The 27260-nt window shown below is 36.9% G+C and overlaps 1 protein-coding gene across 1 annotated transcript in view; it reads left to right on the forward strand.

Moving 5' to 3' along the window:
• Positions 1-27260, forward strand: part of ltn1 (listerin E3 ubiquitin protein ligase 1) — a 59469-nt gene that overhangs the window by 23425 nt on the left and 8784 nt on the right. The window contains exons 9-22 of the mRNA XM_041272015.1: positions 7920-8067; positions 8535-9350; positions 10388-10429; positions 17609-17798; positions 18080-18319; positions 18767-18920; positions 19689-19839; positions 20263-20467; positions 21188-21350; positions 21483-21587; positions 22534-22676; positions 23900-24035; positions 24591-24735; positions 26310-26523. Coding sequence (XP_041127949.1) covers positions 7920-8067; positions 8535-9350; positions 10388-10429; positions 17609-17798; positions 18080-18319; positions 18767-18920; positions 19689-19839; positions 20263-20467; positions 21188-21350; positions 21483-21587; positions 22534-22676; positions 23900-24035; positions 24591-24735; positions 26310-26523 — 2852 coding nt within the window. The remainder of the gene's footprint in view (positions 1-7919; positions 8068-8534; positions 9351-10387; positions 10430-17608; positions 17799-18079; positions 18320-18766; positions 18921-19688; positions 19840-20262; positions 20468-21187; positions 21351-21482; positions 21588-22533; positions 22677-23899; positions 24036-24590; positions 24736-26309; positions 26524-27260) is intronic.

A 27260-nucleotide genomic window follows, 5' to 3' on the forward strand; every position in this document is an offset into this window, starting at 1 on the left:
TGAGAAAGAGAATTCAAAATATGGATTGTAGCGTAACAGGAAAGTGTAATCAATCAGACTGCAGAGTCTATATCATCTGATCCGAACTCCATGTCTGAGTCATCTGAACCTTCATTGAAGATGCAAGCATGTCTGAATTATTAATGCACAGAGCAACTGCTTGCATATTTTTGCACATAGTTATTAAAAATCAGAAATGAGTGGTGAAAATTTGACTTTCAGCTAAAAGTTTTTTTTGGGGGGGGTGTGGGGTGAGGGTGATCATTCAAAATATGTTACAATCATATAAATTATTTTCTGTTTTGTATTTATAATTAATTTAGAACAATTTGTAGATTTTATTTTTCACTTTGACATTATGGACTTTTCTGTGTTGATTGGTGGCAAAAACTCCTAATTAAATCCTTTTTGATTCCATGTTGTAACACAATAAAATGTGTAAAAGTCCAAGGGGGGTGAATACTTTTGAGAGCCACTGTGTATATATATATATATATATATATATATATATATATATATATATATATATATATATATATATAAATATATATTTAATATGTTATATAATTATATATATTTATTTATCTATAAATAAATAGCCTAGACAAATATCTGAAAATACAAAACTCGGATGTTTGTATTTGCTAGAAATGACAAAAATACCTTCCACTTATTTACCTCCTCGCCAGAAGTTGCGCGACAGCTTAAAAAAAGGCAAATGAAAAAGAGCTCTGTGTAATGTGTGATTTAATATAAAAAAAACCCACAGAATCAACACAGCAGCTCCAGCCTCTATTTTTAAAAGTTTTAGACATCAAAAAGTAAACAATCCAGAGTACATAGTGATCTCTATGGAAGGACATCTGGGTCAAAAAAGTGTTGTGCTGCTGCTAGAGCGAGTTCAAATTTCATGGGACAGAAAAAAAGCAAGCGCGGCCTTGCTCAAGCAGTGTTCTGTAGTGATTTTTATATATATTGTATATATTGTATCTTTTTAGTTGACTTTTATCTGGAATGTAATAAATGAGAACCAAAATGGCGAGTTTTTTTCCTCTTCGTTTTACAACGCCGTTTCCATTTTTAAGTGTTTAAATTTCAGTTGTTTGCTTGTTCAGATACAAAAAGGCACAAGTAAACTGTTATAATACTTACTGAAAACGTGTATATGGCCACAGTTTACTGTGAAGAAACGGCAATGGCAAGGAATGAAAAAAAAGTTAAAAATATATAAAATGCAGTATCAGCTTTATGTACTATTTATTTTGGGAATAAACAAACAAAACAACATTTAACTTGAACTGCTATTTGGCATCCTGTGTTTTGTAGTTAATTCACTGTGGTAAAGTACGGCCTACACAAAGTATTTATTACTCCTGAGATGTTTTTACTATAACGTGTTACATAGTGTAACCCTTGCTGTTAAATAAAGGCACACACAGGCCACAGCCAACCTGAACCGGCTGCTGTGCTGTCTCTGCATTCTGAAGCAATATAATGGCTTTTATTACTTTTTGAAAACTAACGAAAATCTAAACGAATATTTAAATTGAGGAAATATCCAAACATGAATATGCTGGGATGATCACAGGATTATCTCCCTCCTAAAGTCCAACTTCCACTGCCTCAAAGTGGCAGGAAGGTGACAACAGGTTCTTAAGACGAAGTACAGTGGGGTCCCCTGACTCTGGCAGGTTCAACCATGCTGTGAAAGCTTGAGTAACTTACTCGGTGAAAGTGGAAGAGGCACTCACCAACCCACCTGGCAAGCGTGGTGAGATATGGCCAACCCCCCCCGTGATGAAAGCACAGAATCAAACATGGCCCTCATTCCTCAGAGGCTGGATTGCCACCGAGGAAGGCAGCGGCTGGTTAGGCATGAAGGCAGAAGATGCTAAGAATCACGGGTTACGATTTTAGGCTGCCACAAAACACTGACCCTGGCCACGTACAACTGCAGAGCTCTTTCAGGTGAAGCAAGACTTCAAGAGTTGGAAGAAGAACTTGGAAGAATCGAGTGGGACATCGCAGGACTAAGCAAAGTACGGCCAAAAGACGAAGAACTACTAGAACGCAAGTGTGGACATCTTCTCTTCTACCTAGACACTACAGATGGACGAACAGGAGGCGTGGATTTATTGTCCACAAGAGAATGAAGAATAACGTAGTAGAGATTGACAGCATGTCGGAGAGGTCCACAGGCTTGATAGTGAAAGTTTCATGGAAGTATGAACTTCAGGTCATCCAAGTATATGCACTAACAACAAGCTATTTGGATGAAGAAGTTGAATATTTTTGTGAAGTACAAGAACTACATGAAAATGGGAAGAGTCACTGTAAGTTCATCACTGGTGACGAGAGTAGAATTGACGAGAATTTGACCAGCTAATTTGGACATGGCGACAGACTAGTCGAATTTGCAGAGAACAAGAACTTATTCATCATGAACACCATCTTCCAGAAGAAACCTATCAGGAAATGGACATGGAGAGGACTCAACGGAGTGAAGAATGAAATTGACTACGTAATCACCAACAAGAAGCACACCGTACAAGATGTCTCAGTACTAAACAGTTGTAATACACAGAAAGTGACCACAGACTTGTAAGATGCAAAATACACCTAAACACAGCACTGGAGAGAGCAAAACCCGTGATGATGAAATTCAACACAATCTACGTAGAAATGCTTCAGAAGCAAAGCCTGGTGTTTCAACTGGAACTGAAGAATAGATTTAGCGCTCTTCAAAATCTTCAAAAAGATGAAGCAATCAAGGTACAAAAATCTATTAGGAAGTGACACAAGTAATTGTGTTCCAGCAGTGTTTATTGCTGTTTCTGCAAAATTTGTACAAAATGCGACCAGAAGATCATGCAAGAGACAAAATACCTCCTGAAGAAAAGAAGGGAAATGAAACAAACAGCAGCGCTAAATCAAAGATTGACACTAAGCTCTGCAAGACAGTAAGAAAGCGCAAAGGAAGAAAACAAAACAAAGATTAATTGTCAGGGGGAAAAAACACCTGTACAGGGCAGCATAACGGTTTACATCATGAAAGAAGGTGATGAACTGACGAATACTGTCGCATATTACTACAGATTGTATTAAGGAAAAGAAAGTGCCAGACGACTGGAGCGCATCAGTGATACTTTACATGAGAGAGGAGATAAAGAAGACCTCTAGAACTACACACCTATTACCTTCCTATAAACTACAAAACTTTTACCAAGATACTCACCAACAGACTTCAAGATAAATTTAACTCGGCACAATCAAATGAGCAAGCAGGATTCAGGAGTGGATTTAGCACAATGGATCATCTGCAGATGGTTCAAACCAGCGACGAGTATGAACTACCACTTTGCTTGGGTGGAAATCGACTTTGACTCTGTTTACACAAGATCTGTATTAAGCTCTGTGAAAAAAACAAGGAATTGTTGTTAATCTCTGTAGGACTGGCAACTAATAATAAAGTTGTCAATAAGCTGCGTGCAGTTTTTAATGTCAGAATTCCATTAACATTAAAGTCTATGTATGTGTGTATGTATGTACAGTGCCTAAAGAAAGTACACCCCCTTGAACTTTTTTCACATGTTGTTGTGTCAGTGCCTCAGGTTTTCATGCATTCAATGAGGTTTTTTTTTTTTCCCCCACTTATCTACACACCATCATCCACACTGTTAAGGGGAAAAAGTTTTTATTGAGAAAAAGAAGTTACAGCTGTGAGTCTGTTGGGATAGTCTTTGCACACCTAGATTTGGCAATATTTGACCATTGTTCTTTACAAAACTGTTCAAGCTCTGTCGTGTTCCTTGGGGAGCGTTGATGGACAGCAATCTTCAAGTCATGCCACAAATTTGATTGGTTTTAGGTCGGGGCTCTCACTTGGCCACTCAAGGACATTTACCTTTTTGTTCCTTCGCCACTCTAGTGTAGCTTTGGCTGTGTGCTTTGGGTCGTTGTCATGCTGAAAGGTGAACTTCCATCCCAGTTTCAGCTTTCTTGCAGAGGGCAGCAGGTTTTCCTCAAGGACTTCTCTGTACTTTGCTCTATTCATTCTCCCTTCTATCCTGACAAGTGCCCCAGTCCCTGCCGATGAGAAACATCCCCATAACTTAATGCTGCCACCACCATGCTTCACAGTAGGGATGGCGTTTTTTAGGTGATGTGTTGGGTTTGCGCCAAACATTTTATATATATATATATATATATATATATATATATATATATATATATATATATATATATATATATATATATATATGTGTATATGTATATATATATATATATATATATATATATATATATATATATATATATATATATATATATATATATATATATATATATATATATTACATACATACATACATACATAATATAATATAATTTATTTTAATTCCAGGCTATAAGGCAACAAAAGGTGAAAATTTTGAAAGGGGGTGTAGAGTTTCTATAGGCACTGTGTGTGTGTGTGTGTGTGTGTGTGTGTGTGTGTATATATATATATATATATATATGTATATATATATATATATATACACACATACAGTGCCTTGCAAAAGTATTCAGACCCCTGACCAATTCTCTCATATTACTGAATTACAAATGGTACATTAAAATTTCGTTCTGTTTGATATTTTATTTTTAAACACTGAAACTCAAAATCAATTATTGTAAGGTGACATTGGTTTTATGTTGGGAAATATTTTTAAGAAAAATAAAAAACTGAAATATCTTGCTTGAATAAGTATTCAACCCCCACACATTAATATTTGGTAGAGCCACCTTTCGCTGCAATAACAGCTTTAAGTCTTTTGGGGTAAGTATGTACCAGCTTTGCACACAGTGTCGGAGTGATTTTGGCCCATTCTTCTTGGCAGATTTGCTCCAGGTTGTTCAGGTTGGTTGGACGACGCTTGTGGACCGCAATTTTCAGATAGTGCCACAGATTCTCAATGGGATTGAGATCAGGACTTTGACTGGGCCACTGTAGGACATTCACCTTTTTGTTCTTGAGCCACTCCAATGTTGCTTTGGCCTTGTGCTTGGGATCATTGTCCTGCTGAAATGTGAATTTCCTCCCAAGCTTCAGTTTTTTAGCGGACTGAAGCAGATTCTCTTGCAGTATTTTCCTGTATTTTGCTCCATCCATTCTTCCTTCAGTTGTAACAAGATGCTCAGTCCCTGCTGATGAGAAGCATCCCCACAGCATGATGCTGCCACCACCATACTTCACTGTAGGGATGGTGTGTCTTGAGGCATGGGCAGTGTTAGGTTTGCGCCACACATAGCGCTTTGAGTTTTGGCCAAAAAGCTTGGTCTCATCTGACCACAAAACCTTTTCCCACATCGCAGATGGGTCGCTTTCACAAAGACGGCCGGAGTGGGTGGCGTCAGACCAGAAACAGGAAAATAAACAGAGAGGTGGAGTTTGGTTGAGCTGAGCGAATGCTTTCACTTAGCATTTAATAAATAATCAGAACAGAAAATAAACGGTGTTAACAAACAGAAACACAAGGACATGGCACATTCGCCAAAATAAACAGACAAGCAAAACGGACTACACAAAACATGGTGAGCACAAATTTTTTACGATTATTATTATTCTTATTTATTCTCTTCACCTCCTTCTCCAATCCCGTTCTCCACTCACCGAACACCCAACCCCGAGTGGGTGAAAACATGCTGCTTTTATGCAGCTGTACCAAGACTCGATTGCTAATCAATCATTCAATTGGAGTCTCGGTAAAACTGCACGTGAATTAATAAAGTGCAATTCCCCGTGCTCACATATTATTACTAGGGATGGTGTGTCGTGAGGCATGGGCAGTGTTAGGTTTGCGCCACACATAGCGCTTTGAGTTTTTAATAACCTTTTCCCACATCGCAGCTGGGTCACTCTTATGCTTTCTGGCAAACTCCATACGTGCTTTCAGATGGTACTTTTTGAGTAACGGCTTCTTTCTTGCCACCCTCCCATACAGGCCAGTGTTATGCAGAGCTCTTGATATGGTTACTCCACTCCTAGCTACTGAACTCTGTAGCACCTTCAAAGTGATTGTTGGTTCTCTGTGTCTTCTCTCACAAGTCTCCTTCTTGTTTGAGCGCTGAGTTTTGAGGGACGACCTTTTCTTGGCAGTGCCTGGGTGGTGTGATGCAGTTTCCACTTCCTGATTATTGATCCAACTGTGCTCACTGGGATATCCAAACACTTGGATATTATTTTGTACCCTTTCCCTAATCTATGCATTTGTATTACTTTATCTCTAACTTCTGTAGAATGCTCTTTGGTCTTCATTTTCCTTCAGATTCACAGCCTTACAAAAGATCCTTCAACAGTGGAGTTTTTATCCAGAAAATGTGACCGCAACTTTAATGGTTCACAGGTGGAGGCCAATGGTAAGGTAATTGTGTCCTCGTTAGGGCAATTTCTTTCATCGGTGCAAACTGGGAGGTTCCATAGGACAGGGGTTGAATACTTATGCAAGCAAGATATTTCAGCTTTTTATTTTTGTTTTGTTTTTACAGTAGGTATTAGTTTTTAGTGGACATGTGGTGTTCTTATGTTTTAATTATATTTCTACTTTTGTCCATGTATTTACAAACTTTACATGTACTAGTTAATACAAATAGTTGATAGCAACGAGGAGAAGAAACTCATTTTGGATCACATTTCCAAGATTAATCTGAACCACATAATTAATCGGACTGATTATTCAACTAAATAGTTGATCACCGATAAAAATAAAAATAAATGTACAATTTAATCGTGCATTAAAAGTGCATTCTGGGTAGAGAGAAATGCGTGCTGCTATTTAGGGTTGTGCTGATTTGAAGCGCGCTCTCTCTCCCTGGCAGTGGTTGGACACTGTGCTTTTAAACTTATATAAAAAGGCGCTAAAAATCATCATTGTTGTCTTGTTTTTTGTACAACAATTGCTGATAGTGTGCTACGGATGTATATACGGTTTTGAAACTGGAATGCTTATCTATGTTGATATAAATGATTACCAAACGTGTGTCTGTAAAGTTACTCATGTGCATGTAACCAGCTGTGGTAAAATCCAGGGTGGTGCATTTATCCTGACCAACATAATAAACTGCTGATTTAGCGTGCTGCTCTGGCCCTTGGGGCTTGTGTGGCAGAGTTATCATTTCCCTAAATCTGTTTTATTAGGGTAATAGGACTGAAAGGTAACATTTGTTACATTTGCTAAAAGAAAAATAATAAAAATGGTTTTAAAGAGACCAAATTCCCATTGGGCTTATTTATCTTATTTTTAGATTCTGTTGATTTTTTTTATTATTGCTATGATGGACAGTTGCTATAATATCATTACCTAAAACATGTTCAGGGAAATAATCTACTGCATTTTAGTCAACTAATGGTCATAAATTAACCAATCTTTTCTCCTCTCTCTGTCTCTCTCTGTGTAATTAAGAAATAGTGAAGTTTTGTAAGCTGATTGTGCTAAAAACTGTTATCTTTTTTTTTGGGGGGGCATCTGACCTCTGCATGTGGAAAATAACTCTGTTAAAGTGCTGCTTACAAAACGGTTTACATTTACAACAGAAATACTGTACATAGAGGTTTAGTCAGAACAAACACTCAGACAACCTTGTTCTTTCTTGCATCTGACATGAAGCTAATTTTATCCAGCTATATCCAGGATGCTAAACAAATCCCACTTGTTTATGAATTCTGCTACTATATGGTGACTCAATGCAAAATGTTGGGTAAGAAACAAGGATACTGCATTAATCAAGATCAATCACTCAATATATTTTTATTTTATATAGCACTTTTCATAGTGGATCACCATCACAGATGCAACAAGTGAGGTTCAACAACAATATCCTGACACATACCATTTAAGGCATTTAACTGTACTGAAGTCTTATGTGTTTATTCTTACTAGGCTGTCAAGTGAGCGTGCTGTGTCCAGTCCTTCTGAATGTTCAGCCATTATCTTTGCATTCATGGAGTGCTTACGGTTTAGCCTGCTGCAAAATGCAGGAGCAGAAGATGAACACAAGAAAGTTCAGCAGATGCTCATCAGTGACCAGGTAATCAATCTGAAATAATTTGTATTGTTTTTTAATTTAATCTGTATGGTTTTTCAGCATTTTTTTTATCTCACATATTTTGCCTCATTTCTGGGGGAGGGGTTATCGAAGGTACCACACAAGTAAGTGAAGTGTTATGTTTTGTTTGGCAGGTAAACAGTGTAGCTGTCCTGCGTGTTAGTCAGGGACCTGCCAGTGTTTAGTGATTGCTCAGTGAGAGCTAGGTTTTTGTTTTGTTTATTTGTATTTTGAATAAAAGTGCGCATAAGCGCTAAAAACAAAGTTTTATCTCTGGGTCACGTTTTTAAAGGGCCATGAACCCGAGCTACGGCCAAGCCTGTTCACTCTCTATTTATCTATGCTTACAACCCAACATTGGGGGATCAAAAGTGGAACAAATTAATGAAATGAAAACTTACATAGTGTATATAAATTGCAGTGCTACTCAATAAGTTTGTGTTTTTCAGCTTCTTCTGTTGGTTGAGTCTGCATTGAAGAATCCCAAACTGCAGAGTAGCCCCTTATTTTATCAAATAACAGATATGCTGGTTTCCTGGGAGAAGAGGGTCAACCCTTCAAGTGAGGATACAGCAGAGGACACATTCCAAAGGCTTCTGTCAGATTTCTGGGATGGAGTTACTCGGCTCTGTGTACAGCAAGTTGACAGAACAGATGCAGAAGAGAATACATTAAATGGTGTCTCTACTTTACTACAAGTGATGCAGAGCCCTGAAGGAAGCTGGAAGCAGTGCAAGAAAAAAGCTATTAAAATTCGATTCTCTGGCTTAGAAGGGGCTGAAGTAAAAGATGATGATGAAGATGACTTGCCTACCGTGTCTAAGAGTCCAAGTGATTTCACCTTACCAGTTGGAAGATCTGATCCTGATCCTAGTTCTGAGAGACTTCATTCTCAAAACAGTCGTTTAGAAGATTTAGTATGTGAACTTGCAGAGCTCAACATGGTGTATGTGAATGAGCAGAACTCAGATAAGCACTTGAAGTTCCTCTCTGTTTTAGTTAGTTCCTTCCCCTCCCGTCGACTTTTTCAAGTGCTACTGGATTCTGATGCTCAAAATCAAGAGGCAGGTTGTGGTGAAATAAGTCCTCAGGAGAAAACAATGGCTACAAACCCAGCAGTTCAATTCCTTTTGCAGAAATTAATCATCTGGTTGAAAGAAGACCAAAGAAAAGATACAGACTTCCTGGTTAATATGCTGTACAGTGTTCTTCACTGCTGTGATAGCAACGAGGAGAAGAAACTCATTTTGGATCACATTTCCAAGGTGTGTCAGCTTATTTAAAAAAAAAAAAAAAAAAATTCATTCTGATAGAATTTGATATCTTTAAAAAGATCACAGTAGAGTTTTGTAATAGAAAGGTGCTAACCATATACTGTAGGTCAGGGATCTTCAACTCAAGTCCTGGAGAGCTCCTGGTTCTTCTGGTTTTCGCTTCAACCGAGTTCTCAGTTACAGAATTGCACCAATTATTGGCTTAATTAGTCAAGATTAACAGGTGTTCCAGATCTTTAGCCACTGAAGATGTAAAGACACCTATAAAAACTGCAGGATAGGGGCTCATCAGTACCAGGGTTGGAGACCCCTGCTGTAGGATAGCAAATATATCCTGGATAGTAGGAAATGCAGTCATTTATTCAGTCATGGACACAAACCATCCCTTGATATTCAAGGCGTTTTAATTCTTTTCAGCAAAGTAGATTGTAATTTCTCTCCAAACCACAGACACCTGTTGCAGTATAGGAAATAAATAGAACGTACAGCTATGGCCAAAGGTTTTGCATTGTCTATAGTTTTAGGACTGAGACAACATAATTTAAAAAATAAACTGTCTGGAAATAATTTAGATATTTTATTTAACATTATGTAATCAAAGTAACTACAAAATGATGCTGCAAAATTCTACCGGAAGCCATAATAGTAATACAGTATTTCATGTTAGATTTCGAAATGTCATATTTTTTAATTTATTTGTAGTTTTCCATATACTTAATGAAAAACAAAGCGGTATGTAATTCAATATGTTAACTATTCTAGCTATTCAGGAGGTTTCTCATCTTTATGAAGCAAACTGTGTTAATTATATAGGGTGATGCAAAACGTCTGGCTATGGCTGTACATGTGTACTCATTTGTCACTAGATATAAGAAATGTAAGGGCAAATATATTCTGTTTGTATAGTATGGTTATTATGACTTAGCAGTTTTAAAATCAAGTTACTGTTTTCATTTTGCCCTTATACTAAGGCACATGTCTTTATTTTCTCCCAACATTAACATGTTATTTTTATATTTGATGGATAGATGGACCTAAAATGGAGTATCTTGCTTCAAATCATACAAAAGGTACAGTATGGTTCTGTAATTGAAGTCTGCTTTTTATTTTAATTCATCACAAAAAACTTAGTTATAGTTTAAGCCTGAAGCCACAAGGCAGGAAATAACAAATTAACTTTAATTGAAGTACGAATCCACAGAAGTTAGGAAATGTGATACCAGCCATAACTCGGATGCATCCGGGTTAGGCTTTTACCAAAGACACTGTGATGTGATGTGATGTGATGGGCAGGTACTATTCAGTAATAAGGGGAGCAGTGAAAATGGCAGAGGTGAGAACATTAATTTTAAAACCTTAGCAACAACACCAAGGAAAACTTCAACTAAACAATAAGGGAAGCAGAGAAAATCAATTTTCAATTACATTTTCTCTGCTCTCCTGATCTTTGCTGTTGAAATTTGTTAATATATTTTAAGGGTGGTTTTAAAATTAATTTTGCTACCTCATTAGGACATGATTATTATGATATATTCTACATGCTATGGATGTAGGTCATAATGATTACTTATACTGATACCTGCAATGTGTTATTTATTGAGGGATACTTGCTCATTATTGTTTAGTTTTCATTGTGTTGTTTTCATTGTGTTGCTAAACATTTCAAAAACATTTTCACTGCTCCCCTTATCATTAACTGGAACTTTTCCTTGTTAAAGATGTTGGTGCTAATGTTTACATTTTTAATATTTAGCAAGTGTTATGTATTGTTAACTTCCTCACTGTCCTATACGCTCAGTCTATCTATTTAAATTTAGTATAGCAAGAACAAAAGAATCGAGAGTACTGTTTGCTGTTAGCAGCAATACAGTAACCACAATAGCAACTAGTCTCTGGTTTGAATGACGTGTTAAAGAAATCAAAGAACTGGATGAAGTCTGATTACTTTAAGCAGCTTTTTATTTCAGCTAATAATATTATTATTGTTGTTATTATTTTAACAACAAACAGCACGATATCAGCATTAACACATAGACTAGTAAATATTTTAAATAAGTAAACAAAAAAATTATAGAACCTAACGATAGCTTAAATACTGAAATTTACTCAACTACACGAACCTGCACTCATATCCTAATTTATTTAACTGTTTTACAAACAGTTCACAAACCATGATAGCTTTTGCGTATGATGTGCAGTGGCTTGCGAAAGTATTGACCCCCACTTGGCATTTTTCCTATTTTGTTGCCTTACAACCTGGAATTAAATTGATTTTTTGGGGGTTTGTATCATTTGATTTACACAACATGCCTACCACTTTGAAGATGCAAAATATTTTTTATTGTGAAACAAACAAGAAATAAGACAAAAAAAACAGAAAACTTTAGCGTGCATAAGTATTCACCCCCCCAAAGTCAATACTTTGTAGAGCCACCTTTTGCAGCAATTACAGCTGCAAGTCTCTTGGGGTATGTATCTATAAGCTTGGCACATCTAGCCACTGGGATTTTTGCTCATTCTCCAAGGCAAAACTGCTCCAGCTCCTTCAAGTTGGATGGGTTCCGCTGGTGTACAGCAATCTTTAAGTCATACCACAGATTCTCAATTGGATTGAGGTCTGGGCTTTGACTAGGCCATTCCAAGACATTTAAATGTTTCCCCTTAAACCACTCGAGTGTTGCTTTAGCAGTATGCTTAGGGTCATTGTCCTGCTGGAATGTGAACCTCCTTCCCAGTCTCAAATCTCTGGAAGACTGAAACAGGTTTCCCTCAAGAATTTCCCTGTATTTAGCGCCATCCATCATTCCTTCAATTCTGACCAGTTTCCCAGTCCCTGCCGATGAAAAACATCCCCACGGCATGATGCTGCCACCACCATGCTTCGCTGTGGGGATGGTGTTCTCGGGGTGATGAGAGGTGTTGGGTTTGCGCCAGACATAGCGTTTTCCTTGATGGCCAAAAAGCTCAATTTTAGTCTCATCTGACCAGAGTACCTTCTTCCATATGTTTGGAGAGTCTCCCACATGCCTTTTGGCGAACACCAAACATGTTTGCTTATTTTTTTCTTTAAGCAATGGCTTTTTTCTGGCCACTCTTCCGTAAAGCCCAGCTCTGTGGAGTGTACGGCTTAAAGTGGTCCTATGGACAGATACTCCAATCTCCGCTGTGGAGCTTTGCAGCTCCTTCAGGGTTATCTTTGGTCTCTTTGTTGCCTCTCTGATTAATGCCCTCCTTGCCTGGTCCGTGAGTTTTGGTGGGCGGCCCTCTCTTGCCAGGTTTGTTGTGGTGCCATATTCTTTCCATTTTTTAATAATGGCTTTAATGGTGCTCCGTGGGATGTTCAACGTTTCAGATATTTTTTTATAACCCAACCCTGATCTGTACTTCTCCACAACTTTGTCCCTGACCTGTTTGGAGAGCTCCTTGGTGGTGCCCCTTGCTTAGTGGTGTTGCAGACTCTGGGGCCTTTCAGAACAGGTGTATATATACTGAGATCATGTGACACTTAGATTGCACACAGGTGGACTTTATTTAACTAATTATGTGACTTCTGAAGGTAATTGGTTGCACCAGATCTTATTTAGAGGCTTAATAGCAAAGGGGGTGAATACATATGCACGCACCACTTTTCCGTTATTTATTTTTTAGAATTTTTTTAAACAAGTTATTTTTTTCATTTCACTTTACCAATTTGGACTATTTTGTGTATGTCCATTACATGAAATCCAAATAAAAATCCATTTTAATTCCAGGTTGTAAGGTGTTAATTTGTTATACAATGACATTGAAATGTGTGTAGCAAAGGAGAAGCCATACTAATGGGGGATTTCAACTTCCCCCAAATAAAATGGGAAAACCCGGTGGGTAGCGCGAAGGATGAAATAGAAATGGTGGAAATGACAAATGACTGCTTCCTAACACAATTTGTGAAGGCACCCACTAGAGGGGAGGCATGCCTTGATTTAGTCTTTTCAAATAACGAAGATAGAATAACTAAAACAGAGGTCAGAGAACCACTGGCAAACTCAGACCACAACATGGTCTCATTTGAAGTGTTTTTTAAAACCCCAAAAGTAATGACTAAAGCTAAGGTTTACAATTTTAGAAAAGCAAACTATGAAGGTATGAAACAGAGACTAACAGAAGTAGATTGGAGTAAAATAGAGAAAACACCCACAGAAGAAGGATGGTTGTTCTTCAAAAACGTAGTACTAGAGGCGCAAAACAATTATATCCCTAAAGTAGACAAATCTAAATGTAAAACTAAATTGCCAAAATGGTTTAATAGATCAATTTAAAAAAAATATTCAGCGAAAAAAGGCACTTTACAGAGCATTAAAAAAAGGACCAAAAAGAAAGTACACAGAAAGAGTACACAGAACTGCAAATGCAAGTCAAAAAGGAAGTTAGAAAGGCCAAGAGAGAAATAGAAATGAACATTGCTAAGGGAGCTAAAACCAATTCCAAAATGTTTTTCCAATATTACAACAGCAAGAGAACATTCAAAGAGGAGATTAAATGTTTAAGAGATACAAATGGCAAAATCGTAGATGAAGAAAAAAAAATAGCAAATATGTTAAATGATTACTTTTCACAAGTTTTTACAAAGGAAGATACTGACAACATGCCCCACATGTCATCCAGTTCCTATCCAGTTTTAAATAACTTTAGCATAACTGAGGCAGAAGTGTTAAAGGGACTAGGAGCTCTTAAAATAAACAAATCCCCTGGGCCGGATGAGATCCTCCCAGTAGTACTCAAAGAAATGAAAGAAGTAATTTACAAACCGCTAACCAAGATCATGCAGCAGTCTCTTGACACAGGGGTGGTACCGACAGACTGGAAAATTGCAAACGTAATACCGATCCACAAAAAGGGAAACAAAACTGAACCAGGTAACTACAGACCAGTAAGCCTGACTTCTATTATATGCAAACTTATGGAAACTATAATAAGATCCAAAATGGAAAATTACCTATATGGTAACAGAGTACTGGGAGACAGTCAACATGGTTTTAGGAAAGGGAGATCGTGCCTAACTAACTTGCTTGATTTTTTTGAGGATGCAACATCGATAATGGATAATTGCAAAGCATATGACATGGTTTATTTAGATTTCCAGAAAGCTTTTGACAAAGTCCCGCACAAAAGATTAATTCTCAAACTGAACGCAGTTGGGATTCAAGGAAACACATGTACATGGATTAGGGAGTGGTTAACATGTAGAAAACAGAAAGTACTGATTAGAGGAAAAACCTCAGAATGGAGTGTGGTAACCAGCAGTGTACCACAGGGATCAGTATTAGGTCCTCTGCTATTCCTAATCTACATTAATGATTTAGATTCTGGTATAGTAAGCAAACTTGTTAAATTTGCAGACGACACAAAAGTAGGAGGAGTGGCAAACACTGTTGCAGCAGCAAAGGTCATTCAAAATGATCTAGACAAGATTCAGAACTGGGCAGACACATGGCAAATGACATTTAATAGAGAAAAGTGTAAGGTACTGCACGCAGGAAATAAAAATGTACATTATAAATATCATATGGGAGATATTGAAATTGGAGAAGGAATCTATGAAAAAGACCTAGGAGTTTTTGTTGACTCAGAAATGTCTTCATCTAGGCAATGTGGGGAAGCTATAAAAAAGGCTAACAAGATGCTCGGATACATTGTGAAAAGTGTTGAATTTAAATCAAGGGAAGTAATGTTAAAACTGTACAATGCACTTGTAAGACCTCATGAATATTGTGTGCAGTTCTGGTCACCTCGCTATAAAAAAGATATTGCTGCTCTAGAAAGAGTGCAAAGAAGAGCGACCAGAATTATTCCGGGCTTAAAAGGCATGTCATATGCAGACAGGCTAAAAGAATTGAATCTGTTCAGTCTTGAACAAAGAAGACTACGTGGCGACCTAATTCAAGCATTCAAAATTCTAAAAGGTATTGACAGTGTGGACGCAAGGGACTTTTTCAGCCTGAAAAAAGAAACAAGGACCAGGGGTCACAAATGGAGTTTAGAAAAAAGGGGCATTCAGAACAGAAAATAGGAGACACTTTTTTACACAGAGAATTGTGAGGGTCTGGAATCAACTCCCCAGTAATGTTGTTGAAGCTGACACCCTGGGATCCTTCAAGAAGCTGCTTGATGAGATTTTGGGATCAATAAGCTACTAACAACCAAACGAGCAAGATGGGCCGAATGGCCTCCTCTCGTTTGTAAACTTTCTTATGTTCTTATGTTCTTTCGCAAGCCACTATATCTGAACAGTTCCATGTACGTAGAAGTTTTTTGTTTTGTTTTGTTTTTTTGTTTTAGTTTTTTTTTAGTATTGAGGTATTACGTAGGCTATTGGAAATAACCAGGAGGCAATATATAGTCTACCGCTGGGATATTTAGAAGCCTGAAGAGCACACATGGAATTTGAGCAAACTGCATTACTCACAGAATAATGAGGAAAACATTTGTATTCATTACCAACAAAAACCAGTGCTGCATAAAATCACAGACTAACAAACAGAAAAAAAGTTCGTCTTTTTTTTCACGTATCCATTTTCCAATAGCAATAGAGCCCTCATAAGAGGGCTTTACGGTCTGGTAAGGCCCTTCTTGTTATGTTAAGTACCCTCTGCTTCGGCTAGGGGCATTTAACGACATGAAGCGGGCTTACTGGACGGTTAAGCCGCCTTCAGGTTATTTTGCTTAATTGGTGACTGCACCTTTAATTGTGTAGAATTGTAATATGTGAGAGTGCATGCTGCAGCTCCCATGCTCGGTATTGGTGAAGTCCTGATCTGAGAGCATGCAACACAGACAGCTCTTCTGTTTACATGTTAGTTTATTTTTTCAGTAAAAACAAGTTTACGTTTCAGTGGGCTTGTTTTGTTTTTTACGATATGAAATACACCACAGCAAGCACATTATCGTATATATTTCTGTACACATTGGTATGTAAATGTGAGATTTACAATAATGACGCTCGGCACCTTTACATTTTAAATACCAAGCCTTCGTTTTGTTCTCACCACCTCCAGCTAGGCAGGCTTGGTTACCTGCTTGCTGGGTGTCAGTCAATACAAACAATACTTTTTACTTAATTTTAATACACACTGATGTCTTTAGTTACTGTACTTTTTATTTACTTTTACTATTTGAACTGACTTTAAAATCGGAAAATAACTGTTTTTTGTTTGTATTTTTTCAACCGTGCTGAACCCCGGCTATAGAAACTGTTGATCAGCTGCATTCGGCACTAAAAACCTGAGTGCTCAAAGTCATTCTTGCCGGAGCTGACCAAATTGAAATCAAATGAAATTAATTAACATGTTCAATTTGTACGATTCAATTTACTTTCTGACAATGTTACACTAATGTATAATAATTATGTAAATGATTGTAGTTCTATGGCCATCTTCAAAGATGTAGGAGGAGCTAGGAGCATACGGCAATGAGGCTATATGTGTGGCAGGCAGGCAGAGAGAGAGAGACAGGTGCCAAAAAGCTGTTTCACTGAATAGGGAGGGAAGTCCACCCTGGGCGACCCATAGCCAGAAATCAGTTCCATGAGGCCAGCTGCAGAGAGCCAATCCCCCGAACTCCCCCAACGGGCAGCGTTGTCACGGTGCCTTCTGTTATGGGAACATGTCTTTCTGATGGACCTGATGGAAAACCTCCACCTCGCAAACACTTGAATTTACATGTGACAAAAAAGCAACAAATCCAATCTAATTATAAACACTGAAGAAAATGAAGTACGTAGACCCCTGCCTTGGTGTCAAATATTATAGCTGTAGCTGTTAAAAATGACATTGTAATTGGTATTGTACACAGGGGAAGTGTTAACATTGTGACCCCCTTTTATCTTTGAAAATACGAGTCCTATTGATAGACCAAAGATTTATCACAAAGTGTTTATATTCCAAAGGACATCCAGTTTAACTAGAAACAAAGTTGTGAAACCATAAGTATATACAGCACGAATACAAGCAGTTTAAGGCCTGTGTTTAGTATGTGGATACCTAGATAAAATGCAGTGCATTTAAAGTGTTGTTTTTATGAATTTAGCCTTCTATTTAAAAATGCTTGTGGTACATCGTACAATATGTATGAGTGACTACTGGGTGAATCAAGGTGCTTGATAGTTAAATGGAGTTTTGCACTTGCTTAAAATAACATGTATTAAACATGGTTAGATTTTCTTTCAGGCCCATATGTTTGTTTTTAACAAATTGTAATTTATTTTTAAACAGGCATGTGCAGATGAAGCTAAGTTTGAGGCAACCTCAGATTGGTTGAAAGGAGAAGTGTTGGGAGAGAAGCTTGTAAAGCTGGCAGAGGACCTTTGTGCCACTGGGCTAAATAGGATCTCCACCTTGGAATCCTCCCATTCAGACAGCTGGGCACTTATCAGCCTAGCATTGTCTCAGCATGTTCAGAAGCGTAAGTGGATTTTATTGCATCGATACTGAACAAATACAAGGCTTGGGGGTTTAAAAAAAAAAAAAAAAAAAAAAAATCCAAGCAGTTTTAATTGTTTTACATGTAGTATCTTGAAATAATTTAGATTTTGATGAAATTTGCAAAGGACCTTCTTTTTAACAAATTATTAAGGAACCAATCTTGTGTGTCTATATGGGACTATATTATATGTAAGTGATACTATAGCAGCACACAGGTAGAACTTGTTTACATTGATTTTTTTTATATATGTATGTCAACAGAGGCTCTTATTGGTGAGGTTTACGTGGAAAAAATAATTGATAAACTACATGCAACTCTATTAAAAGCCAAAAATCTGTCTGATGCTGGTGATATTGAGCCTCTGGTGTCCTTCATCTGTGATGTGGCTTCGAACTTCTTTTGCTCAGTTAAAAACTGTCTGCTGCTATCGTCGGCTGAAGATCTTTTGTTAACAGTTTTCCAACTCTGTGCTCAGAGCCAGGAAATTACTCGCTTGTCAGGTAAGTTGTTGTTTTGTACCCTGATTTTTTAAAAGTAAAATTGTGACCTATATTTTAAGCATTAGTACAAGTGCTTATATTTCAGTTGTTAATGTAGTAAATACCAATGAGGACGTTATTATTGTGATTATATGTTAATGAAGACCTGGATTGTGCATCTTTGTTGTTATCCCTGTGTAGTTTTTAAAGTAGAACAACTAAGGTTGTTCTTTACATTGAGGTGCGTAGGGATGTAACGTCGTACTGCAAGAGGTGAGGTCTCAGGAGAGCTACCAGGGATTACATATCTATTAAACAGTTAATATGTACAGCTGGCCCTGTCTCTTATGGTATGCATAAGTCGTCTTTTGGGCACTTTGGGTAGGCAAGAGGATTACATACTGTATGTAAAAATACAATGTGGGGAAGTTTGGTAATAACTAATTCATGTCATATTCTTTCTGGAAGACTCACTGCTGCAGAAACTGAACCATGCATGTTTTGCTGGTATACAGTCACTGGTTGGACAGATTGGAACTGATTTTGGGGAAGGGACCTTCTTGCATAGTTCTGCACTATGGGTGAAGAACCAAATTCTAAATTCAAGTATGGGTGTAAAAAGGTAAATTGCTTTTCTTGTTTTCCGTTTACAAATATATAGGTTCAAAGAGATTAAAGTGATTAACTGCAGTCTCAGTTAATCACAAGTCTCAGGTGACCAAAAATATTTTATTATTTTGTCTGTCAATTTTTTTCCAGCGTGGGTCACTGGAAGAGTGCCATCTAGACAGTGAATAATGGTATTGCAACTCTGATGTTTTGGTCTAGCAATTGTTACAATTCTAAAATGTTATGTGTCTGTTTTAAACCATAGTTAAATGTTGTTCTATGTACAACTTAAATCATCTTTACAGCTCTTGTCGCCTGTTTTGTGCTATGTAATGCAGTAGTAGACAACTTTTGAGACTTGCTTGTGAAATATATCCTGATTTAGTGGTATAATGTATTTTAACAAGATTATACATGCTGTAAAGCTAATTAAAATATTGCATTATTAAAATCAAATGTGTCTTGAATAATTTTTGTAAATGTATTAAGAACCATAAAATAGGGACTCGGTGCTACGTATTGTCTATAAACCCTAAAGTGATAGAAATCTTATTTAGCAGGCTTACACCAAAGCTGATTCTTAATTTCTGCCCAGGAGATTTTGTTAAAATTCAAGCAGTGTCTGATCTTCTAATTGACTTTTTCAGGTTAAGCAGCAGATTTTACTGCTGGGGTAGATTTTATATTTATATGTGTGTGTGTGTGTGTGTGTGTGTGTATATATATGTGTGTGTGTGTGTGTGTGTATATATAATGTGGTGTTTTTTGTTTGTTTTATTAGCCTGCAGGTACTCATTTCATCTGTACGCAGTTTAGTGGAAAATGTGATCAAGACTAATCCACCCAGCTCTCACATTATGGAAAAATTTGTTGCGTGTTTAACACCTAATGATTCAGAATGGAAGATGATGAGACAGGCACTTCCTCCACAGGTTGTACAAATACATTTCCATAGGTTCTTACCTGGTGTATGGTTGTATTAAGTTGATGCATATTTAGAAAAGTATTATACAATGGCATGTGATTGTTAATTATTATTAGGTGGATATTAAAAAGTTGATCAGTTTATATTTCAAGCCAAAGTTCGGTAAATCAGGATTTGTCCTTATAGTATCACTGACAAAAATATCTCATACACATACGCACATACCCATATAGATATATATATATATATATATATATATATATATTATATATAATATATATATCATCTTCTGTGAACGACACTTTGCTGTCTCAGTATATGCAAAAGTTACTTTGTGCTCATTTGTATTTCAGTTTTGTTTCTGTTATTGTCAGCTCTGGATGAAACCCAAATAAAATATATATATATTTTTTTTGTTACCTAATTGCAGTGGCTGAAGCGACCTCTGTTACATGGAAGATTGAATTTGAATTGTCAATACCACTGTATGGATGTATGGAGATTCCACTCCGCTGTCAAGATTCCAAGTCATCTGTGTGCTGCAGCATTATTGGGTCAAGTGATTTTAATTATGTTGGAGTCTGAAAGTATTAATGAAGTAGACAAACTCAATCTTGTTGGAGCTGAATGCACAGGTAAATGAAGATCTTTTTTTTTTAATGTTTTGTTTTTCATCCCTGGAGGTGTACCTGTTTTTTGTGCTTATAAAATTGTACTTCAGCTTTGTATACAGATTTTTAGATTGTGTTTCTGAAGGAAAATCAGTATTTGAATAATAAAACCTGTTAGCTCTGTAGCAGGGCTCCAGACAAACTTTTTTGCCTTGGGAGAAGTCTTGAATTGTCATTTTTTTGGCTGAAGAGATACCAGCTCATCATCTAACCTGGGAAGCTGCTGTGCAATTCAATCATTGCTAAACTCCCCATGGTAAACAATAACCAGATATATTATGTCTGGGATAGATGCTGCTGCTAAAAAGACAAAACAACTAAACCCAGTGCTGGCTCAACTTTATTGAGGTACCCTATGATTTGACTGGCAAAAGACAACGTTGGTTTATTGGGGTGCATGAAGAGAACTTTTTTCAGCTTGGTACTGTATGCTTTTCACTTCTGTTTGTTATAAATATTGACACACACTTTTAAAGGCAGAGGCAGCATTTTTGGGTTCACAGGCACCATCAGTTGCCAAAAACAGTTTAAGTTGCAGTCTGGAGCCCTGCGCAGTTTTGGTTACCAGCTACACTGTGCTTGCTGCAAAACTTATGTCATCATTTCTTCTTTATCTTTGTGGAATTCACTGATGATCCACTTAATTGAGCTGGAAATAACCATGTTATGTGTGCTTTTAATTAGTTGCAGAAGTACTCTACTCACTGCAGTGGTGTGAAGAAATTGAAATTCTTCCTGCTGTGGTGTCAGAATTTTGTGGGATGCTTCAAGAAATGAATGTTACACATGAAAGAATAAGCAAAGAAAGTGGAAAATTGTTTAATGTTCTCGAAACCTTGTTTTCCAGGTAAAGTGTTTCATCTTTATTTAAAAAATAATAATAAAATAAGGTTAATAAGGTCACAGCCAATGTATCAGAACAAAACTAGCAGTGGCAGCAAATTGAAATTTCAGCAAAATTCTTTTATTCCCCAAACAGGTCTATGCAGAATGGGTCATTGTGGACCCTGACTCTAGCAAAATATATAGAAACAAAAGCAGTCAGTAGTTCTGATCTAAAGAAGCTTTATGAAACTATTGAAAGGTAAGTTCATACAAATTCATCACATTTATTCGTAATAGAAAGGGTGTCCAGTGTAATCAGAATTGATCCCATCTCTGGGGGAATATGGTAAAAGCTGTCCACAACTAATGTTACAAGAAATGTCACTTAACAGCTATATCCCTATAAACTGGACTCCCTCCGTGTACAGTCTAATTTTAATACAACAAAGTTGTAATTTTACGTATTCTTAATCCTCGATATAAATGACCACATTAGAATTTTGCATTGAAGAATGGCTAATAAACAAAAGCAAGTAATGTTTATAATATAAAATACTTGTATCAGTAACTCAACTGCTTTTATCTGCAACTAAGTTGTTTCTTGTTAATTTTATGCCCCTCAGAAAATGTCCATTCACCTTTTGTACTTGCTTCAAATGATGGCCTTTAACAAATACATTTGGCCCATAGTTTTTCAACAATACCATTTTAAAGAGTGGTTAAAAATAAGCAGGTATTATATAATACAAAATATTTGTATAAAGAGACCTTTTTCAAATAAGTACTATCTGTTAACGAAGGTAAAAGTGCAGCCAGCTTGTCATTCTAGAATTATAAAGTGAATTTGCTGCTTGCTGTTTTATTGGCTGTAATAGGCTGAGGTTTTTAAGTCACAAATGTATATGAAATTCAGTAATGCCAAACATTAGAGTGCAAAGTCTTGTCTTTTGAAGTATCACTGAGACACTTGAAAATGTCCCTAGGGTTCTGCATACTATTTTACAAGTCCTGGAAAGTCTTTTGGTGTATGTGTGGGCAGAGAGAAAGATGATTATTAAGAGACGCTGGTGTACTAGCAGTTAGTTTAATTGGATTTTTGTGTTTGCTTCTTTTATAGGTGCTGGGTTACATGCGTCCTGCTGTGATCCCTATGAAAAAAGTCATCTGTAAAGAATGAGATTACTAATCATTTTCTTTTTTGTCAGCTTTTTTCCTTTGACAGAACAAAACCTCTGCACCATACAAGGCCTCTCACCTTTTTTGTTTAAAGAAGAAAATGAATTGTTAATGAACTACTGCACTGCAGAACTTTTGAAGTGGGAAGACACTGATATTACCAGTATCCATGGTGATTAATGATTATTGCTTTGTCAGTTATAGGTAACACTAACCAGAGTCCTGTGCGGGACCCGTACCGAACTCGTAACCCACTGCAGCACCGTCCTCTTGCTCGCGACCCGACCCGTTTTAATAAGACCTGCAACCTGACCCGAACCCGCAAGTGTCTGTCCTTTCCCTACTGCCTGCGTCAACTGACTCTCACGCGCTCACATTCACACATACACTACCATTCTCCACAGATTGTGTTTATACAATAGGCTATACAGTGTGGTAGCTTTCTCTAGTGGTCTGGATATATTTTAACATTAACTATCTTTACTTTGCTATAAAATACCTGTCTATTCCTTTTGTGCCACCAGTTGAAATGGAGCTGCACCTGTGCTTTTGCAGAAATGATGTACCAGTTTGTGGTGGTTGTTCACAAAAACATAATGTGTTTTACAAGCAACGAATCCAGTCACATGTTCATTACTTTCATTCACTATGATTCCAAAAGAATTCCAGACTTCTGCTTTACCGCTCTGTTATCCACTATATGATATAAACCATACGCTATCTCTTGTGTCACCTTGTCCACATACATTTTAAATATCACCAAGCTGACCGAACCGCAAGCTGCAAAAAAGTTCACATTCCGACCCAAAACTGACCCACTTTGCGGGTCACCTGCGGGTACCTGACCTGATGCAGGACTCTGACACTAGCAATTAGCAAATTCCTGATACATTATTCATGTTATAGGAAAATGACTACCAGAATGTTTACTAAATTAAGACAGCAAGATTAAAATCGAATTTGTAGGTGCATTCAGGTGGCTTAGCAACTCAGTGTAGCACGTTATTATTATTTAATGCATTTGAGGAAACAAGAAATATTACATTTTTCACCTTTTAAAATATCACTGCCCTTTTTGTGATACTTGTCAGATAGGTATAGAAGGGACATGATAGATCCCTGCTGCAGCCCCCTAATGCACTGAGGAAACAGAGTAAAAAGGCTGGATACAGAAATAGAGGAACATAGAATGAAAAATGTAAAATAAAAAGATAAAATTGAAACCTCAAGAAAAATGTGACTCCCTTTAACATACTGTTTTGTTAAACACAGTTCAAGATACTAACTTAAATAATCTCTGTTTCCGTTGTATTTGTAGCCTGGAAATGAGCATATTGTATTATATAGAGCATTACAAGAAATAGATATTGTAGATTAAGTTATATTCTGTTGTAGGAGGATATGGGCACCTTGCTGTTATTCACTGTTGTTTAAAAAGTGGAGTTACTGGAGATCAAGAAATGCTAATGGAGGTTCTGAGAACAGTCATGGAATGGAGAAACCAGAAGGAAGATGTGTTCCTCTTTAACTAGTAAGTCCTTTAGAATATACACACACACATACAGTACTGGCACAGTTAACGGCAACAATAATTTTTTTTTTCAGCAAGATTAGTGGCGATTGTGTTGCCCATTTTTCCTCACTCAGACTCTTTATTTACTAAATATCTTGGTATCCCTGAATAGATAATCATCTCCTCTTTAAAAAATATGCAAAATATTTTAGAGTAAGACATCTCACAAGTAGAATGTTACCCTGAAATGTCCTCCTTTTCTAGGAAAGGACTACAACTGGGAATGGGGAGTTTGTTGCCGGATAACTTCACTGGCTACTTGCTTACTAAATATCTTGGTATCCCTGAAATAGGTCATTGTCTCCTCCTTTTATAATGTGCTAAGGATTTGAATGAACAATCCATCTCAAGTTCAGTGGTACCCTAAATATGATTCATTTACTAACAATGCTGTTAATAGTCTGTTTAGACCATTTATATTTTCTCTAAATCATACACAGGTCATGCTATTTCTATTGCTGCTGAAGCTTTGTGGTAGTTCGTGAATATTGATCTTTTTTTTTTTTTTCACAGCAATCTGAAAGAAGTTTCTCCCAGCCTCCTGGATTTTAATGTACAAATTATTCGGTTCATTTGCTGGTTGATCAGACAGTCCCCACCTTTTATGACAGACAGTCAATGGGATTTCATCTTGTGCTCCATGTTAGCCTGGCTGGAGGTAAAATAGTTTTGTAATTTTAGATGTTCTTTTTTCAATTTCTTGTAACTTTTTGTACTTTGGACATAGAGTTCAACTTTTTCTGCAGTTATCTAAATATTTAGACTAAGTATTAAATGCATTTAAACGCACAGTAATCCTAGCATGCAGCAAACAACATTCTGTCAAGGGCTGTGTGCTATGTTCACCTTGGGGAAATCCTTGGGACTTTACCTTGATGCAATTGAACTGAGCTCAACCAGAATCCTCCTTACCCATAACGAACCAGCAAAGTAGAGCTAACACTGAGCAGACCTCGCTGAATATTGCTTTGACAAATACATTATAAAGTATACTTGTGGATTAACCCTTTAAGGGCCAGGATCGTGTTAACACGATCATACTGAAGTGGGCTTCTAGAACCGCGATCGTGTAAACACGATAAAAAAGCACTTTGAGTTGATGACTTACAGGGCCACTGTACTTTGCAGTACAGGCTTTAAACACATATCAACGGATAGGGGAGGGACTGATGTTCACTTCTGATTTAGTTATTGAGGGGGGCATTTAGTGTCAGGAAGAAAAAAACATCACAAACTTGTTTAGAGCTAATAAAAAAGGGGGAACACTGTTGTATTTGACTTATATTAGAACGTTTATTCTGGCTCATGTTTTTACAACATTTATAAATGTCAAGAAACAAGTGGATATAAGCATATACTATTTCATGAACTAAAGGTACATTTTTTCTGTTATTACTGATAATAATGAAAAGAGTAACTTATTTTATTTTAAAAAATTAAAATAAATAAAGGATACTACTCTCGATTTATGAGAAAATAAATCGAGAGTAGTGTCCATTATTGCTTATTAAGACGCAGAGAATAAACGTGTATTATGTCATTGCAGTCACTCAGGTGAAAACAATGTCTTGTGATTTGCCCAAATATTAATATTTTTCAACAAAACTTTTAGGAAGTATTGTAAGGTCCCTCAGTTCATAGAATAACACATTTTTATACATGTATCTCTAAGAAGAATACATAATAAAAATGACTAAAATAAATAAAGAAATGTTGAAAAAAAAGGCAAAAAGTGTGTGTGGTTTCTGAAGTACTCTATAATGTTCCTCAGAGTGTTCTGAAAAAAAGACACCATTTGCAAGATGCTAGTGTAAAAAAAAAAAAAAAAAAAAAAATAGTGAATTTTTATAGGAAGAGTCAACTACAGCCAAAAACCACCTGGTCCTGGGGGAGCATCCCACTGAAAAATGCCTGGTCCTGAAAGGGTTAATGGACTAAGTTGTAATAGTACAATACTTTTTTTGTTTGTTTGTTTTTTTTAAACATGCTTTGGAAGTCATTATGAACAGCTTGCTAGATACTCAGTATTCTGAACTAATCCACTTGTCAATTAGATATTCCCTGTTGTCAGCTCTGTTAACAACATACTGTGGCCTTCCTTCATGTTTCTTTTGATACGGTTTTTGTTTTGATTGACAAGTGAAGTTAGTTTTACAACTGTTACAGGGTTATCAGCAAAATAAATGTATGCAGACACTTTGTTTTCTAAATGTAGGGTTTACTCTCTTTCAGACTGCAAGTGAGAATACCACCTCTTACTGGAATCCATGGGCCCAGGTTTTTGCCTGTCAGACTTGTAACTTAGTTACAGCTTTGAGTGAATTTTTCACAGCACCTACACCCGATTTATTGGAGAAGCTCCCAGTAAACCTGATGAGCGAATGGAAAGAGTTCTTTACAGAAGGGGTGCACAGTCTGCTTTTGCCACTCTTTGTAAAAATCACAGGTGAGCCTGGTAGATGATCACACAATAATTATGTTTGCAACAGTTAACAGCTCTACCATGAATTATCTATACAATATCCCTCCTCTGCCAGTTCGTGTCAGGTCATTGCACAACAAACACAACAAGAAGATATTTTACAAATGTTTTTTTTTAGAACAGGTGCTTCTGATACTGACACAAGAGGCAGTGCAACAGGAAAAGGGGTGGTTGCATGACCACTGCAGATGACAAATCAGAACAACTCATCCTGATGTGTGTTTCTTTACCAGTAAACAAACATCTGTGAAAATCGGTATCAGACAGGTGTCAAGAATTATTGTTCTTTCAAAGCACCCAGAGCACAAATGCCATAGCAAACACTGAAATAGAACATCCAGGGCAAATGTGTTTCTCAAATTATATGAATGTACAACTTACAGGTAGAGTTGGGCCAATACCAATTTGTTTTAGATACGGTAAAGAACTTTTTTTGTCTACTGATTAATTCAGTTATTCATTTAAAAAAAAAAAAAGCAAAGATTTTAGTGCTTGTTCTTTTATTATTCATGCATGCTCTTAAAAGGACACCACATCTGTTCTTTCTGATTCTGTGAGACCTGGGATCCTGATTTACCTCAGTGTGAGCCCCCATTTCACTGTAAAGTGTAAGGGGGTGGTTCAATGTTTTCAAGAATGTACAAACCATAGTCTTTTTTCAGACCTTTCTACTACCCCCTCAAAGAATATAAATTCTTTAT

Source organism: Polyodon spathula, chromosome 15, assembly GCF_017654505.1.
Source record: "Polyodon spathula isolate WHYD16114869_AA chromosome 15, ASM1765450v1, whole genome shotgun sequence".
NCBI lineage: Eukaryota > Metazoa > Chordata > Actinopteri > Acipenseriformes > Polyodontidae > Polyodon > Polyodon spathula.